At 35.5% G+C, this 20142-nt stretch overlaps 1 protein-coding gene across 1 annotated transcript; it reads right to left on the reverse strand.

The window, feature by feature from the left end:
• Window positions 1–10502: 10502 nt before the first annotated feature.
• LOC109178451 lies at window positions 10503–11696 on the reverse strand. The gene is made up of 2 exons (XM_019328086.1): window positions 10916–11696; window positions 10503–10804 (listed from the first exon to the last, which is right to left on the reverse strand). Exons 1-2 carry the CDS (start codon window positions 11694–11696, stop codon window positions 10503–10505), a joined length of 1083 nt encoding a protein of 360 aa, XP_019183631.1.
• Window positions 11697–20142: the final 8446 nt, after the last annotated feature.

The raw sequence follows: 20142 nt of genomic DNA on the forward strand, positions 1-20142 counted from the left end.
ACCCCCCCCCCCCCCAAACACGACCTAAATAAAAGGCCTTAACACCTGCAGATCATACAACAAAACTAACACAGCGGAAGATATGCATGGTAAGGTTTAAAGGTTGAAGACACAACAATGTGCACTGTAAGGCACAACAACGTGCTCTCGAAGAAGGAACAATGTGCACTGGAACTCTAGAAAGGCAAAAATGTGCATGGTAAGGTAGAAAATATGAAATAATTATTGAAAAGACTAAATTTAATACATGATCTTCAATTCAAATCATAAACGATAACAATATTCAACTAAAATTAGTAATTAGTGATTAATTCAATATCAAATGCTCTTTAAAATTATATATATATATATATATATATATATATATATATATATATAACACTTACGAACTTAAAGGTTGAAGGCACAACAATGTGCTCTGTAAGAACGGACAATATGCACTGGAAGGCCTGGAAGAAAAAACAAAATTAACTTACACAAAATTACAATAATTCCACCGCTTTTTTTAAAAAAAAAAAAAAAAATTGCTTCATTTCGAACGTTGATCTGGACTGAATTAATGGATGATATTAAACCCTATTTTTCATCCAAGGCTTCTTTTTTACTTGATCCTTTATATATATATATATATATATATATATATATATATATATATATATATATATATATATATATATATATATATATATATATGTATATATATACATATATATATATATATATGTATATATATACATATATAGATATACATATATACATACATATATGTATATGTATACATATATATATATATATATATATATATATATATATATATATATATATATATATATATATATATGTTCAGGTGCGGTTGTGCAGTGAGAGGAGAACCATTGATTTTGTTTAAATCAACATCCAGGATTACTAAAATTTAAAAAAAAAAATTATAGTGACAATTTGGTAATTTTTTCATCTAGGTCAAATTTAAGGTGCGTGGTTTTTGTGCTTAAGGTGCGTGAGTTTTGTACTTAAAGCGCGTGAGTTTTGTGCTTAAGGTGAGTAGATGTTGAAACTTAAGGTGCTTCAGTGCGGCCTCCGCCATCTCTTCTCGTCACAAAACTGGTCTGCCGACGCCGCCTACTGCCCGCGACTCCAAGTCGCGACATCGACACTCGCTGCTCATCGTCGTCCACGCATGCTTGGGCCTTGAGGAGCAGCGTCAACTCGTCGTCGGCGCTGCCTGAAGGAGAAGATGAAGCAGGACGTCGCCGTGAACCCAGCCACGTCGCCACCGTCTCTTCGTCACAACACCAGTGACCAAGCCGCAACGCTACCCACCACCGTCAACATGGGGCCGCAGGCGAGTCAACGGTCACAAATTCGAATCCGACAGGTAATTTATGCCGGAAAAATTAAATCCGGCGGATGGAAGAAAAACAGGCAGTAGGTAGTCTTAAGGCTCAAAATTGAATCTGTACACAAATCATCTAAAAATTAATTCTAGCCATCCTAAATCAATTACAAATAATCCATCCAAATTCCAAAATATACATAATTAGTTTGCTCAATTATATCAAACGATATTTGTTCTTTATACGCATATTTTGAATAAGTAAATGATTGTAATTGAAAGCTAGATAGATGAACATATACAAACGCTCAATGTATATGGAAAAACTTAATGTTGATTTTTGGCAATACAATCAACCAGGCAGAGATTAAAAGGCTCCGATACCAAATGTTAGATATAAATAATTTAACTATACTGAATATATCTGTGTGTGTGTGTGCAAGACCAACGGTGCACAATGGAACACAGGTTCACATGTTAACAGAGATTCTCATTTGAATATATATATATATATATATATATATATATATATATATATATATATCTTTATCCTTTATCTTTATATCTTTTCTTTATATATAATAAAGCAGAATCTAGCCATAAAATTTTCCCTCCAAAGTGTGAATGCATTTGATAGAAACAAGATTAGCAAGTATGAGTGCATTAATTGTGTGGGTGTATTTATACATATTTTTTTGAAGTTATTATGTGTATTTATATTCTATAAATTATATTCTATTATTATAGCTCTATCTCTATCTCTTTCTCTATATATATTAAACTATAATGAAGTATGCAAAAAAGTTTATTGTGTTCAAATTTATTGGTAAAGTTTTATATTTTATATAATTTGTGTATATATATTCATTTAAACTTCAATTATAATTAATTTGACTCCACATATATAAAGAGAAGAAATTAGATATAAAATAAATATAGTTCTTACATAAATAATCTTTTTCAAATGAATAAGTTTTTGGTGGAGATTTTTGACAAATATTGCCTGTTATTTTATTTGCAAGCTTTATTTAAATATTTTAGTTATATAATTAAAGTAGTTATTTCAAATTCAAATTCCTTTAAAAAAAATCAAATTCAAATAATAATACAAGTAACAATAAACTTTAATATCAACAAAATAATAGCATAATTAAACTTTTAAAAATATTAAATATTACATTGTATGGTTATACTTACATTTTTAATCAAACTAATTCTGAGCTCAAGAACTAAAGTACGTTATTCTATTTTCACAACCATTACTTTCTTTGCTAATTCAGAGAATGTCAAAAATTTAATTAGTAAATTTGTTAAATTAATAATAGTTCAAGCACCGCACGTGACAATTACTAGTACATATATATATATATATATATATATATATATATATATACACTTTGAACTAGATTTCATATTGTTCTCGAAGTTGAAAAATTCATTTTCATGAAATGAGAATAAAAAGAAGCATCATTATATTTTTCTTTTGGTTTAAGTACTATATTTGTCTCCCTTAAAACAAAAGTATTGCATTAATCTTTGTAATTTGTATTAATGTAAAATAATATTTAATTTAGTCTCTAAACTGTTAAATTGATGAATTTGATTTTTTTTTTTTTTTGGTTACTAAAATTGCTAACCCGGTTAGTACTCACCATTATGTCATCTTTTTTTTTTTTTTAAATGATTAAATCACGAGGTGTTTTGGGTTGGCTAAACTATAGGAGACACCTTTAAATTCGTATCATATTCATATTAATCTATGTTCGCACCGAGTCATCTCAATTAAGAAGCAAAGTGCTGGCCTTATTGGTATTTTAATACGAGAGGGATTTTTGAAGTCTCGATCTTTCTTACATGGATTTTTTTTTTTTTTTTTTGTTGCAAAACATTGAATTGCAACAAAGCAAATTTTTAAAATTCTCCTTTCATAATAGAAATATTTACATAGTAACTTTTATATTCTTCCCCAATGGGCAGTGTAATGTTGCAGAGTAGCAGTGTAGAGTTTAGTCAAAAATGTGTAGTGTAGATAGGCAGTGGGTAGGGGTGTTAGCGAACAGAGCTTTCGACAAACTACTCGTGTTCGTGTTCGGTAAGCGTTCGTTTATGTTCGTTTGTTAAGATAAACGAACATTAACAAACAAAATTTAGAGCTCGGTTAATAAACGAACAGAGCTTGAACAATTTTAAGCTCGTTTGCTAAGAGATCGTGAACAAGCTCGTTTGTGTTCGTTTACTAATGTTCGTGAACAAGCTCGTTTATGTTTGTTTAATAATGTTCGTGAACAAGTTCGTTTGTGTTCGTTTAATAATGTTCGTGAACATGTTCACAAACATATATATTATATTATATTATATTAGTTTTGTAGTTGTGTTGTTTGTTTGATTATTGTTCGTGAACGTAGATTATTTATTGTTCACGAACGAATTGTGATCAGGAACATGTGCAGGTGTTTGTTTATTAAGTGTTAATGAACGTAAATGAATATGTTCGTGAACGTACTTATTAATGAACATGTTTGTGAACGTGTTTGTTAATGTTAACGAACACGTTTGCGAACGTATTCACGAACGTTAACAAACACGTTCGCGAACATGTTCGTTAACGTTAACGAACACGTTCGTGAACGTGTTCGCGAACGTTAACGAACACTAACAAACGCTTAACAAACGAACACGAACAGGATTTTAAAAAACCTTAACAAACGAACACGAACACGAACACTCCAAATTCCTTAACAAACGAACACGAACAACCTCCGTTCGTTTATGTTCGGTTCGTTAACAGCCCTAGCAGTGGGCAGTGCAAGCAAGGGGGGAAAAAGGGTAAAAGTAGGTGAGGCCACGAATGATGTAGATAAATGGGTACAAATATAAATTTTTTTATCGGAATATTACGAATTAAATTTTTTTCAATATTTTGGGTGTCTCACAAAATTTCATATTAGAACTTATTTTTCCTGTGTAATTTACAGATCATTACAAAAGTAAAAATTATCATATTCACATTATCATATAAGACGCAATGGTGCAGAAGGAATCAGCGAATCTACTGTCTACCATCCTCTCTATTTTCTTCTTTCTGTTCCTTCCATAGCTTCCCCTAATAGGACTGTAGTGCCTTCGTCACCTATAGGGTTTTAAGTACCACCTATTCACGTGCACAACATATCCCATGTCTCCCTTTTTATCTAATTTTTATAAACACTTAAAAAAAATTATTTTTACTCCTTCATTTCGGTATTATAGTATAATGAACTCATTTTTGTTTTATATTTTTATGTTATAATCATCACCAACTTTCAAGTTGTAAGTAAAGTGGCTTTTTTTTTTTTTAAGCTACTAACCTCTCATATGAGAAAGTCACATGTCATCTGAGCACAAAGGTATTTAGCAAAGTGACTTATTCAATTCATCTTTTATCAATTTTAATTAAAATTTATCTTCAGCTCACTCCTAAAAAAATGCTAGTTTACCAAATATATTAATATATTTCACCTCTTTAGGTTATCTTAATCTTAATCTCTTAAAAGAGAGGACTTGTAAGATAAATTATTTATTTATTTATTTATTTATTATTATTATTATTATTATTATTATTATTATTATTATTATGGGGGAATCAACGATTTGGTCCCTTAGTTATTAGCGAAATGTCAATGTAGTTCCTCAATCTCTTATTCATCGATATGGTTCCTGAAAATAATTGTTTTTAGTCGATTTAGTCCCTCCGGCCGTATTCCGTCGATAATCCGGCGAGAGCTCTGATTTACTATGGGCAATTTGGTTTTTTTCACGCCATCTTCTTCATTAACTCTGACCAAGCTTCACCGGAGAAGCTCAAGCTTGTCGGAGGGAGCTCCATCTCTTCTGCTCGTCAAAATGAGCTCACCGCCGGAAAAAAGAGTCGACCTGAGCCGGAAAAAAGGGAGCTCCATCTCTTCTTCCTTTTCCTTCCCCACTGCAGAAGCATAGTTCATAGATCCTGGAGCTTGGTTTTGAGACCCAAGTCTAGTACTTCCAGAATTTCCAGTCCAAGTGTTCTTCCCAGAATTTCCAGGCCTTCCCTCAGCAGAAGGGCCATGGTTTTGAGACCTAGTTCTAATATTTCCACCCCCAACAGATTGTGGAAGAGGAAGGGAGCGAGGAAGAGAAAGATAACGGTGGAGTGTTTGCAGAGAATGATGGGGAAGTTGGGTGAGGATAAAATGAGAGAGAAACCATGTTTAGATATGAGGATCGGTGCTGGAGGCTTTGAGGTCAAGGCAGGTGACTTTGCAGCCGCCGGAGTTCTCCAATTCATTTCATGATCATCTCTTCCAACAAAAAGACGCAGCCATGTTTTTCGTTTCTTGGTAAATGATTGGACTAGGTATTGGTCTCATTAGCTTCTTAGTGAAAGCAGAATAACCTCGGGTTTTGCACGTTGGTTCTAGGATTTTCTTTGAATACCCTTGTTTGTAATCTCAAATAAAATTCCTTTTACAACCTTGGCAGCCGAACAAGATGCTCAGCAGCAGCAGCAGAGCGCCATTCTCAAGGTGAAAGAAGCTAAAGCTGCTGCGAATATACAAAAGGGTTTAGCCATTATCAAGCGTCAGAAAGCGCAGCAGCTCATGGAAAATGCCGATCTAGCAACGTACAAAGCTATGATGGCGCTAAGAATAGCTGAGGCAGCAAGGATTGCCGAGTCTACTGAAAATGTTGTTGCTGCTGCATCATCTCTCCTTTCTTAATCTGGGCCTGGCAGATATTCAAGAAATGGCCACCTTTCTTTTGTGGTTGGATATGGCATGGCCATTACTTTTGAGAAGCCTTTGAAAGTGAAGACATGAGGGAGGGGATATGTGTAACGTTGTATAGATTTATGATTCGATGTACATTTGGTATGTTAGTTTATTGTTAGAGAGAGCGTAGGTAGAGAGAGATATGTACCTTAACTGGGTTTGAGTTCCAACCAATTGCTTCAAGAAGCCAGAAAATATAGAAGAAAAAAAATTCAATATACATGCCAGTTTGAGCTTATCATGGCTTCTGTGTTGTGCACGTGTGGGTTTTCCATCAACCTCAAGATGGAGCTCCCTTTTTTCGGCTCAGATTGACTCTTTTTTTCTGGGGGTGAGCTCTTTTAGACGAGCAGAAGAGATGGAGCTCCCTCCGCGAGCTTAAGCTTCTCCGGCGAAGCTTGGTCAAATTTAATGAAGAAGATGGCGTGAAAATACTAAATTATCCATGGTAAATCGGAGCTCTCGCGGGATTATTGACGGAATACGGTCGGAGGGACTAAATCGACTAAAAGCAATTATTTTCGAGGACCAAATCGATGAATAAGCAATTGAGGGACTACATTGACAGTTCGCTAATAACCGAGGGACTAAATCGTTGATTACCCCTATTATTATTATTATTATTATTATTATTATTATTATTATTATTATTATTATTATTATTATTATCATTATCATTATCATTATCATTATCATTATCATTATCATTATTGTTATTATTGTTATTATTGTTATTGTTATTATTGTTATTGTTATTATTATTATTATTATTATTGTTATTATTCTTATTATTGTTATTATTGTTGTTATTATTATTATTATTATTATTATTATTATTATTATTATTATTATTGAAGTAGGATAAACTTTTAAAAGTGGAAAAGTATTGAAGAGATAAGGATAACCTTATGCATGTATGTCAATGTGGTTTTTAATGACAGATTATGGGCAATGTCACAAGATTTAGTCGCTAGCCGTCGTAATGTGAGAGTTACACCCAATATGAGAGGTTCTTGTTGTCACCAGACACTAGTCCTCTTACTTAATGGGTCGCTGAGTTATCGTGATTTGTCATCCACTATCATATCGAGTTGGGATGTGAAGGTCCAAAAGCAAGAGAATTTAGCATTTTGTACGCAAGATTACACCTCTTATTTTTCTTTGGGAGATTTTCTTTTTAAAAAAAAAAAAAAAAAAAAAAAAAAGATGTGAAATTACATTATTACAAGCTCTAATCAATTAGAATTTTTAATATCTTGGAGCAAATTACACTTTTGGTCCTGTGACTATTGGAGGTGTGTTAATTTGCGTACGTGACTTTTAAAACTAACAATTTAGTCCTTTGACTATCATTTTTTTAGCAGATTTGGTCCTCCCGGCCAAATTGCCGGTGGAATTCGGCCGGAAAGATGTTCGAATTAATAAATCATATAATAGTGGGGGTAATTCCGTCTTTTTAAGTGGAAAAAAAATTAGCTGCAAATTATATATTATGCGAATTTGGTGATATGCGAAGAGAGAAGAACCCTAATTGCAGATTTGGTGAGAAGGGGACACGAAGGATACGAACCCAGTACGAAGAGAAGAAAGCAGTGGCACGCATCATTCTCCATCTACTCGTTCTGGGTATGGCTAATTCCTATTCCTCTTGTTAGAGCTGTCAAAACGGGCCCAACCCGTCAGGTTCGACCCGTTTAACCCGTATTTTACACGGGCTGGGTTGGAGGATTTCCAGCCCGTCCCGTGTAACCCGTGGGAGATACGGGTTGGCCCGTGGGTTACACGGGCCGGCCCGTATAACCCGTATCCCCACCCATCCCACCCCCAAATGTGTTGTATAATTGGGTACTTTATTAATATTTAAAAACATTGTTGCTAACAAGACTTGAACCCTTGACCTTTTACTTAAGTTATCAAGTTATTATTAATATTGAAACCAACTATGCTAAGAACGATGTTGAACATTTTAATATAATTATATATCTATTTACATCATTCACAAGCATTATTAAATATATAATTGATAATTAATTTATATTACATTTATTACAAGTATTAATTAATACAATTAATTGTATCTTTATATAAATTTTAATTTAAAGTTTATTTATTATATAAATTACATAAAGTAATAAATTATATATTTTATAAACTTTATAACTTAATAATATTATAATTACAAAATAAAAAATATTACATGTAAAATATATTAGTATTAAATATAAATTAAATAAATTATAATTACATATTAAAAACTAAAATCTAATTTTATATGTGTATATGTTATATGTGTATATACATATTTGTATATATATATATATAAATATACATATTTGTTTATCGTGGTTAATGTAGTTGATTAGAAATAGTCTTGACTATTAACTTAGAGGTTATGGGTTCAATTCTTAACCTATACAACAATAAATATTTTAATAATGTAAAAAAAAACGGGTTGACGGGCTGGCTCGTTTAGCCCGCCAGCCCGTCCTACATGGGTTGGGTTAGGAAAACCCCAACCCGTGGAAAAACGGGTCGGCCCGTCCCGTCCCGTTTCCAGTTGAACCCGAGACGGGCCAGCCCATATGGGCCGAGCTGGCCCGTTTTGACAGCTCTACCTCTTGTTCTTCTAATGATGGTAGTGAGTACTATGAATTTGGGGAAAGGTTTCCAATTATCCATTGCAGATGTGGTGAGCAACTGAAAATTCGAACTTCATGGACAAATGAAAATCCAAGTCGTAGATTTTGGCAATGCTCCGGTGGTATTGTAAGTTTCTATTTTTTTCTCTCCATTTTTTGTTAAAATTTTTCTGTTAATTTTTGAAGGGGTGTTCGAAGGTAATTGATGATTTTTTTTTTAATTAATTCAGAGGAAGGTGGGATGTGGATTTATTGATTGGTATGATCCTCCAATATGCTATCGTTCAAAGAAAATTATTCCGGGATTGCTAAAACGCATCAACCGACAAGATGATGAGATACGCAGATTAAATATGAAGCTTAAAGGTGATAAAGACGATGGCAAAGTGTGTGTTGGTTGTAGGTGGATGAACAAGGTTGTAGTAGTGTTCATTGTAATATTTGTAGTCTTTGTTAGTTGTAGGTTTTAGGGAACTGATCCTATTTATGGTCTGTATGTGTAATGGCATTGGCCAGTGTGGTTGGTAATGTAGGTTATGATTCATGTAAGAATGATGGTATATTTTGGCAATGTAAGAATTATTATATCTTTTGATAATTTAACAATGATGGTATTGCAATGTTAGAATTATTGTATCTTTTGATAATGTAAGAATGAGGGTATGGCAATGTAAGAATTATGGTATTTATCACAATTCAGCAAGTTTTGGTATTCACCATTATAATGTAGACTGCTTTACCATTGACAAAAAGTGAGTTTTGGTATTCACCATTACAAATACTTCACCATTAGCTGCTGCTATTCTAACAAAAAATGGCCATATTACCAAAACCTACAAACTAAGTTCAAGTTGCAAACATTCAGCAGCATTACATGCAACAGTCAAACATACTACCATTTTTGCCAATCCAATCTACAGCATTACATGCAACAGTCAAAAAACTTTCCAAAAACCAATCGAATTTAACTTGCAGTCATTCAATGTCTATTGGCTCATCCTTGTTGCCAAAGAACTTGGACTTCATCACTGTCTTGCTCCTTGTATAATATGGTTTTTTCCTGTTGGATTGCCTCATTTTGGTCTCCATCCTGTGCATTCTGGTTCACCTCTTCTTGCTGAGTGTGTTCCCTTTCTTCAGGCTGGTGTTGATGTTCTAATCCAGTAGGTTAGTGTCCATGCTGCTGCTGCCCTACTCCACTCTGCTAACCTGATTGTGGTGCTGCTGCTGTCCTGATTTGGTGAGTGGCATAAATGACCCTCTTCTTTGGCTTTATCTGGAAAAAAAACATGGATAAATTATAAATACTTCTCATTACTATTCTAATGCAAAAGTATAGCAGATTATACCTTTTTATTTGGATTAGATGGACACTTTCTAGCATTATGTCCAGCCAACCTACATAAGTACAATGTAGTTGAATATGGTTTCTAGACACTGTCTTTCCATCATGGGTCAACTCATCAGCTGATTTCTTTCTTAGTTTCTTTGGCCTCCCAACCTGCATAGCACCAAAAAGTTCATACACTACACATACAAAAGATAATGCTGGCAAATGATGACTAGGAGATAAATACTTACCTTTGCAGAATACAAAGGTGGCAATGGAGGGGTTCTGTCACACATAGGCCACTCAGCAGCACCTGCCATGGGGTTGATACATCCACTATATATCTTCAGATAGGTCTCTTTCGAATAACATGGATGCACATAGTCCAACACTCCACCCTTTCCATATTTTTTCTAAATAGCACAGATTGCGTGCTTGCATGGAATGCCACTCAGCTCCCACCTCCTACAAGAACATTGTTGTCTTTCCAAGTCAACTTGTTGTCGATCCCCATATAGTTGTTGAACCTCAAACTTGAAGAAATCACATTGTGTGGCCTGGTAACCTGCTGCATCCTTCTCAATCACCTTTAACTTGTTGACAATGTTAGGAGATATCAAAGTCTTCCATTCAGTTGCTTTCTGTTTGTTCTCAAACAATTTACCCATGATCATCCTCCTTATCCACTCTAAGCAGTCAATGATTGGATTGTCCCCTGCCTCCAATATAGATGAATTCCAAGACTCACAAATGTTATTTACCAACATGTCAGACTTGCATCTTGTAGAGAAGTGGGATCTAGACCATTATTTTAGGCTCTTATCACCTAACCATTGGTATGCATCTTCATCTAATCTCCTTAATGTTCTTAAAGCATCATTGAATTTGTTTACAGTGGTTGCCCTAGCACAAGCCCATAGAGCATCCTTAATTGCCTTTCCTTGGAAACCTGCCACCTTCATATTTGCATGCAAATGTCTCATACAAAACCTGTGCTCCACACTAGGTAGCACCTCCCCAAAGGCTTGAATTAATCCCTTTTGTTTGTCACTTATGAAACAGTATTCATCTTCCACAGTGGGGCTTATCTCCATATCATCTTTCAGAAGCATTGGAAACCAAGTCCAGGACTCTCTTTTCTCTCCTTCCACAACAGCATAAGCTAGTGGAAATATACTATCATTTGCATCTACAGTCACAGTAGTCAGTAGCATCCCACCTGTTGCACCTCTAAGGTGACAGCCATCTACCCCTATCAGTTTTCTACAGTTCTTGAAGCCTTGCTTGCTACTATCCCAGCAAACATATATTCTCAAAAATCTTTCTTGTCCACTCCCATCTAGCAGGTCACTGGTCTTGATAATACATCTTGACCTAGGATTTGTCTTACAAATTTCTTCATAGTACCTCCAAATGTTTTTGAAGTTATCTTCCTCTTCACCTTCTCTTAGCTTCTTTGCCTTCCAAATAGCCCTATAGGCTTGGGAATCACTCACATAAAATCCTTCTTGACTGCACACCTTATCCTTGAACTTTCTCATCATCCAATCTGGGTGGTCTTTTAATTGAGTAGACCACCTCTTAGCAACCATAGAAGATTTGACCATAGAATTCTCTCAAACCCAAGAACACCCTTCATGTTCATCTATCATGTTCAAAATTCTCCATGACAGTGAGCCTATTACTTTCCTCAAGCCTATTCTCCAAGGGCAACCCTCCTGTGTACACTTAACAATGACCCTTTCCTTGTCATTTTTAAGTGTTCTAATTTCTTTGCCATTTATGAAAGCATAATTTTGAACTGCTTCTCTAAACTGTTGTTTGGAAGCAAAAGTCATGCCTAAAGTGAAATGGAGGTCTTTCATGTCTGTTGCAGCTCTAAATATGGGTCATTTACCTTCCCCATCACTATCAGAATCCACAATTGAGTCCTCATCAGAAAAGTTTATTTCATCCCAATTGTTTTTCAACTTCTTTTTTTCAGCTACAGAATGTACTTTATTCTCCTTTTTTAAGCCATCACCATCATCCCCTTTTAAGCCATCCCCATCCTCCTTTTTCTGTTCTGCATTTAATCCATCCCCAAACTCTACAACATCCTGCTGATCTACCCCCAAACAGTCTACCTCAATCTCATTTTCCCAATCACTGTCTGCCTCAATTGCTACCATATCAGCATCAATCAAGTCCAACTCATCCATTGTTTCAACCCAAAACTCCAACATGTTACCTGGGTTGACTTCATTCAATATGGATATTAGATCATTGTCTGTTTGTATCAACTTCAATCTTTCATTCCACCAACAATAAAGTATTGTTCCTACCTCACTATACCCTAAGTGTTTTATCCTATCCTTCAACACATCTAAACAGACTTCATTAGCTTCCATTCTTTCATACACTTCTACATCACCACCCATATATTTAACTTCACCAACCTTATTTATTATCCCATTATGGAAAATGAAAACTGAAAAAGGGCCAACTCCTGCTCCTGTAAAGCCACCATTCACACATGCAACAGTCATAATAGTGGTTCCCACAAAACACAGAATAATAAATTCATATGGAAAAGTTTCATAATCACAGTATATACACATGACATATTCACAAAACTATAAACATAATGGTCCCCACCCACAAAACACAATCGAATAACACAAAAGTCCAGAGTTTGGTCCCCACCCACAGAACACATAAGAACAACACAAAAATTCAGATTTTGGTCCCAAAATTTCAAGACACAAGTACAAATTATATTATGCTTTATGTAATATATACAACACGACAAACCCTAGATATGCTCTACTCCACAATAAAGTAATTCGTCATAAACTTCATAAAATTCGTACAATTTTAACTGTTAAACAAATTAATTTTTACTTAGTTGTAGCGTCATTGGGCCAGACCCCATTCCAGTGGCAGACGTTTTACGCATTGAGAAGTCGAATCCAGTCGCAGAAGACGAACTACCCCTCAATCCAGTCGTAGATACAGATTCCCTTCTTCGACTTCACACTCAGTTGCTCGTATGTTGAGGATTTTAGAAATTAGGGTTGAAGATTTTAGAAATAAGGCTTAGCTATTTGTTGTTCGACTTCCAACAGAGTACGTGTGCTTTTCGCGCTAATTTTTTTCCACTTAAAAAGACGGAATTACCCCCACTATTATATGATTTATTAATTCGAACATTTTTCGGGCCGAATTCCACCGACAATTTGGCCGGGAGGACCAAATCTGCTAAAAAAATGATAGTCAAATGACTAAATTGTTAATTTTAAAAGTCACGTACCCAAATTAACACACCCCAAATAGTCACAGGACCAAAAGTGTAATTTGCTCTAATATCTTGTGACTTACTTATGGTCAGAATTTTTAATAAATAACAATAAGAGTGAATTACATTTTTGGTCCTACTGTTATACGGACGTTTTCAATTTTAGTCCACCATAATTAATCTTGTCATATTGCGACCACTGTTATTATAAGTATTCCACATTTAGTCCACTGTTAATATTTCGTCAGTTGGTTGTGTAATCCAGGGGCATTTTTTTCTTTCTAGTTAAAAAAAAAAGATAAAACGCATGCCGAGTTTCCCTCCATCAATACGATCTGATCTAAACAAAATTCCATTTTCAAAGTTTCGGCAGTCCAATCTCATGGGCACCCAGTCGTCGCCGTCGTTTCCGCCCAATCCCACAACACTCACAAAACACTCTGTGTCGTGGCTGCTGTCATTCTCCTCCTCTTCTCCGTCTCCCTTCTCTATACCCGACTCAACTTCTTCCACTCCCACCAGCCGCATTCATATACCAGTCACTACGACGCTGTTTCGCTCAACAAACCCCTTATCGACGACCTCGCTAACCCCGATTAACAACCCCCTTGACCACTGACCACTTCTTCTCCAATTGGTTCTTCTTCGAGAACACGGATGCCATGGAGAACGGCACCGTCATTTCCGCCTAATCCCACAAAACTCACAAAACATAGTAATTGATCAGAAAATACTGAAATTAAAGCTCAATCCCACAAAACTCACAAAATTCATTGAAGATTCAAACCCAAGAATTATTGGAAGCAGATTCTGATTGTACTCACAAGACCACGAACACCGCGGAATCGGTGAGATACGTCTGAACATCATCCACGAACACCGCCGCCGGAATTCCTCTCCTCCCCGTCAATTCGAAGGTTAATGATAAAGACGCAACCTCCGCGAGAGCGATTCCATTGTCAATTCCTCTCCTTGCCACCGAAATTCCTCTCCTCTCCGTCGTTGCGAACAGCCTGGGGGTAGAGTGATTCCATTGCCAACGATTGGGTGAGAAAACCCCAAATTGGGGTTGAAATCCGAGAGAAAATCCTAAATTGGAGCGAGTCAGTTACTCGGAAACCGGACCTTAGTCTCCGTCGGCGGGAACTTCGCGTTAGGATTCTTCCATCAACAAAACTGTGATCTAGGTCGCTAACATAGAACCTCCGTTGTGTCAAGATTCTGAAGCCGTTTTCACACTCGGGTATGATGGGAATTTGCAGCTTTTGGACGGCGGCAGAAGAAATATTATATGGTCAACGAATATCTTAGGCGGTTGACGAACAGGCTCACAACCAACCGAGACAAACACCACCCTCCCTCGCCATGGCAGAGTCCTCTGTTCTCCGGAGACTCGTCGGCCGTCCATCAACACCTGGGTGAGGTTCTCGATTTCGTCGATGTACTCGTTGTCGTCGTAGTAGCGGTTCCCACCAACAAGAAATTGGCGCGGTGCTTATAGGTTTTAGGTCTGATTCGCATTGCTTTTAGGTTTTAGGTTTAATTTTTTGATTTCCTTAGTCAAACATGGTCTTGGATGTGAAGAAAGAAGGTTAAGGAGAAGAGACAAAAACAATGAAAGATGAAAATACCCTTGAAATACACGGTCAATTGACGAAAATCCTAACGTCGACTAAAATTGAAACACTTTTAATAACAATGGTTGCAATGTGGCAAAATTAATTATGGTGGACTAAAATTGGAAAGACCATTTTAACAGTAGGACAAAAAATAGAATTCACTCTAACAATAAATTTTAACAGAAACGTTGAAGGAGATCAGAGATTGAAATCACCACTCCATTGATGTTAATGTAGGAATTAAATATATTATTACTGATGGATACCCCGAGTAGGGTACCCAGTCAAGTGTGCCCTTAGGCGGTCAGGAGACTACGGTTCAATTACTAAGGATGGAGAGAGCCACAATAGCCTTGCTCCCGCCCACCACCTGTCTAGCTCGTCAGTCGGCCACTCCAAGTCTTTGAAGCGATCAAACTAGGTAGTCGGATATGTCTCGACTAGGTGCCATGGTCAGAGGCGGTGAACGGAGATTTTGCAGAAATTCTTTCTGATTTTGGGCACGGGAATTTCTTTTTCAATATTAGGAAGCTTACCCAGCTCTATAAAAACTTTCTTAAGTTCAATTTTATTAATTTATTCTTTCTTTCCTTTTTCAAGACCTAAATCTCTTGTATAAAATATAAATACATCTGGGGTCACATTATAAAGGGTTCAGATTTCAAGACAAGCCCTATTATTTTGTCAAATTTCTCACTCAACTTTTACTTAATAATTTTACAATAATGTAGGCCCGTCATCCGACTACCCTAAGCCGTAGAACCAACAATTACCATATAATTACATTGAAACTTACATTGTTATATAATTTTATTTTTCAATTTATTTAATCACATTTCGTCCCACATCTTTACAAGTGCCTCACATTCTATCCTATGATAAAAATTCCATCCATTGAAGATTAACATGGTGTTTGGTTGGAGGAAGGAATTAAGGAGGAAAGGAATTGTAATTCGGTGGAAATAAAGTAAGAATTCAAATTACATTGATTGATAGGATGAAATAAAATTACTGAGAATGAGAAAGAAAGAAGTGGTATAAAATACTAAAATGTCATTGTGTAACAATAATAATAATAATAATAATAATAATAATAATAATAATAATAACAACTAAGGGTATTATTATCAATTCTTCACTTTTTCTCTTTCTTACAAGCGTTAAATTGCAATTCATGGGGTACCCCATGAATTGCAATTTAACAAAAGGAAAAAATTGTAATCTTGTGGATTTGTAATTCCCTCCAACCAAACATTGTAATTTGCATTGCCCCGTTGAGAGGTAATTTTGTAATTAATTTTCAAATCCAAACTTCTCAATCCCTCTACCTCGTCTTCAACGAAATATAACAAATTGAATTCATCTCCATTTTGGCAATCTTAATTACTCCGCGTATAGTATTTAAGATACACGACTATCAATGGATTGCAAGGCAACTAGTTGGGGGTATCAACGTAACAGTGAGATGCCATTTTCTTCTACAAGCTTGGACCCATATATACACAACATAATACTTAAATCAAATATTCCTCTAGAAATCCAAAAAAAAAAAAAAAAAAATGGCATAAAGGGACAAATTGGTCCCCATGTTCCACTGTTGACAACAACCAATTGCAACTTGAACAAAAATTTCCAGTAATACTAGCCTCGATAAGAGTGATCAAATAGTGAAATATAATTCTCGTAACAATTGAGTTCACCGCACACAATGAAATCAAGAAAAATAAAAATGTGAGGAAGAAAAGTGAAAACATTACAAACTTACAATTGAATACTGCGGCTTTAAAATTGTAGGTTGATGAATTAGTACAGTAACATAGTACTGTAGTACAGGGTCGGTCCTATTAATTTATAGACTCGAGACAGAATAAAAATATGGACCCTTATTATATGGATAAATTATTGTGTGAAACATAATAAAAAAATACATTTTTAATATACTAAAAATACATGATTCGTGTACTGAATATATATTATACAAAACAATATATACTTTGACTACTCAAATAATGTATTTTTCCTGAATACAATGTACATTTTTAATATATTAAAAATATATTATTTGTTTACTGAATGTACTATACATTATTTGAGAGCTAGTATGGTCCACACAATAATAATGGTAATATATGAAGTTAAAAGATTGTATGAGTTAATTGAAAATAATTAAATGATAATTTTGAATTTCTGTAAACATATAATTTTTTATTAAAAAAACATTTTAGAATAACCTTGGTGTAGTGCCCATTCAAACTTTGGGCCCCTAATGAAGTGTAATTATAAATTAATTCAACATTCACTAATATATATCTCTATCAACAAAGATAAGTATACCAAATGGTTGTAATTATTAAGTAGATTTAAAATTAATAAATAATTTTGTAGTCATGGATTCAAATCTTTGCGAGAAAATTTCAATTTTGGTCCACTGACTATTGCACTTGTGTTAATTGCAACATTTGACTTTCAAAAATATTAATTTAGTACTTTGACTATGCAATTTCTATCAATTTTGGTCACGCCGGCCAAATTGCCGGCGAATTATGACCGGAAAATCTTAAATCATTAAATAAAAAGGGCAAAAGCGTAATTTCATGTTATTCAAACCTCCTTTGCGCTTCCTTCTCTTCTCTGACCTCCTTCGTTTACCTCTTCACGGCCTGCGCCTTCACGGAGAGCACAACACTCTTAAAGTAGATGTACATATAATAGAGACAAACTCATATCCAGGCTTCAAGAGTGACTTCATTAAATCAGCAAGAACTGTATGGTCACGAACCTCCATACAGCAAGACTGACTAAATACAAAAATATTCATTTACTTCTCAGATGAGTTCCACCTTCCCTTCTAACCAAAGCTCCGCGTCTTCTCAACCCCATAGAGCCGCCGGAAATTCCATCGCTGGAGCCTTGCAGAGCGAAGAATCATGTGGAAAGCATCATATCATGTCACCCACCATATATCCATTTCTGATCTCCGGCCATGACATTAGATACAGATACATGTAATAGGAAGTGCACAAGGTGGGAAAAACTCAAAATGAAATGGGAAGATAAGAAGCGGGGAGAAGTTTGTGAGCACCTGCTACTGCTACAAAAGTTTACAGAGGACAGAGAAAATCCAATAGAAAATGGAAGTGATGATGATTATGCTAAGTCCATATTGTCCGAAGTTATTAAACTTGCAAACCCAGATACTCACTCTCCGATATTTCCGACTTCCACCCAACGGCGAAGCTTACCAAACGTCCACGCGCATCATCATCACCATTGTCGCCTCCTCCAAGCTCCCGTCCAAAACACGATGACCACCTGCACAGAACTCCGAGGTCAACAACCACAATCCCGTCGCCGCCGTCGCAAGTGGCGAACTTAGCCTACACGCAGAGGCTTAGAATTATGTTAGCCAAACCAACACAGACGCTATTGGAATTCTCGCTCGCCGGTACAGCCGATGTATTCATAACCATCATCGGCTGATTGGAATGCAGGGCAGGAAGACCGGTTTTCGTCGGATCCCCGGCGAAGTAGTAGAACAACTATGGAGACGATGGAAGGTTCGGATAAACGGAAACCATATACGAATACCGAATCGAGGATCGAGAAATGAATTATGTGTGTGTTCCGGTTGTGTGAATTGCGTTTTAGAGGGAATATGGAGGGATGGGGAAGAAGAGGGGGTTAAAATGCTGATGTCCAACAAGCTCTGCCTCATGGAAGACGCCGGGGAAAACGCACCGGAAATGGGGCTCGAGAATCTGGTGTTCAAGAACACCGCTGGGCCGACGTCGTTTTGGTCAACAAGTCAATGTCCCATATAGGAAGGAACAAGAAAAGACAAGTTTGCCCCTTCTAATTCAGTCCAAATGTTGACTTCACATTTTCCGGTCATAATTCGCCGGCAATTTGGCCGGCGTGACCAAAATTGATAGAAATTGCATAGTCAAAGTACTAAATTAATATTTTTGAAAGTCGGGTGTTGCAATTAACACAAGTGCAATAGTCAGTGGACCAAAATTGAAATTTTCTCAAATCTTTGCATATGCAAGTATTTTTTTTTAACTTCATCAAAAAATAAAAAATCAAGCTATGGGGCCCCTCCCAACGTTGCGCCCAGGGCGAGTGCCCATCTTGCCCACCCCTCAGGGCCAGCCCTGCTTGCGTATTCAAGAGCAAAATACAAATATTTTCAATTGCAGACGAAGAGAGTAGTCGACAACCGATCTTTACAGGGCGTTTGGTTGGGATAAGGGAATTAAGGAAAAAAGAATTGTAATTTGGTGAGAATAGAATAAAGTGAGAATTTAAATTATATTGTTTGGTAGACATGAGTATAATGATGATGATTGAAAGGAAAGAAGTGAATAAAAACTAAAATGTCCTTGTATAATAATAATATAATAATAAAAATAAGGGTAAAATAGTCCTTTATCATGAAATTACAATTAAAGGGGACCTTAAAAATTACAATTCTCTCTAACCAAATCATGAAATTATAATTTCATAGAGTTTGGTAGGAAAGAAATTACAATTCAATTCTACCAAACACCTCATAATTAAATGTGAGTGAATGAAACAAAATACACAACACCCTAGCTATATCCTAGATTCTTATAGCCCAGTAAGTTTTCTTTAAAACAATTAAAATTACTACTCAATTTGTACTTCTAATATATGCATATTCTTATAGCAAAATTTGTACTAATATCTTCTTCTTTTTTTTTTTCTTTTTTTTTCTTTTTTATATATAAAAAGAGTGTATTGAACAGTGTGCCATCCTAAATTCATGAATGATCCTTTAAGTAAAAGGGTTGGATAATTAATGATTCATTAAATAAAAGTAATACGGAGTATATAGGTGGGTAGCTAGAGAAGAGAATACTTTTCATGTAATTATTGGATGGATGCTGGAAGAAGGGGCGACACCGTGATAGGTATCCACACCTCTATATCCTTCAAGTTATTAGAAAACTGATCTCTAAAGATTAGATATGTAACACTAGTCACATGTTCATAAAGCTACGAACTTATGTGTCAATTGGATAACAAGAAGTTTTGAAAATTTACTGCTGAGTTTTCATGCTTTTTATAGTATTCACTACCTTTTAGGCCCTGTTTATTTTGCAAAATTAAAAAAATATTTGAGGGGAAATATAA

The sequence above is a fragment of the Ipomoea nil genome, unplaced genomic scaffold, assembly GCF_001879475.1.
Source record: "Ipomoea nil cultivar Tokyo-kokei standard unplaced genomic scaffold, Asagao_1.1 scaffold0848, whole genome shotgun sequence".
In the NCBI taxonomy this organism is placed as follows: domain Eukaryota; kingdom Viridiplantae; phylum Streptophyta; class Magnoliopsida; order Solanales; family Convolvulaceae; genus Ipomoea; species Ipomoea nil.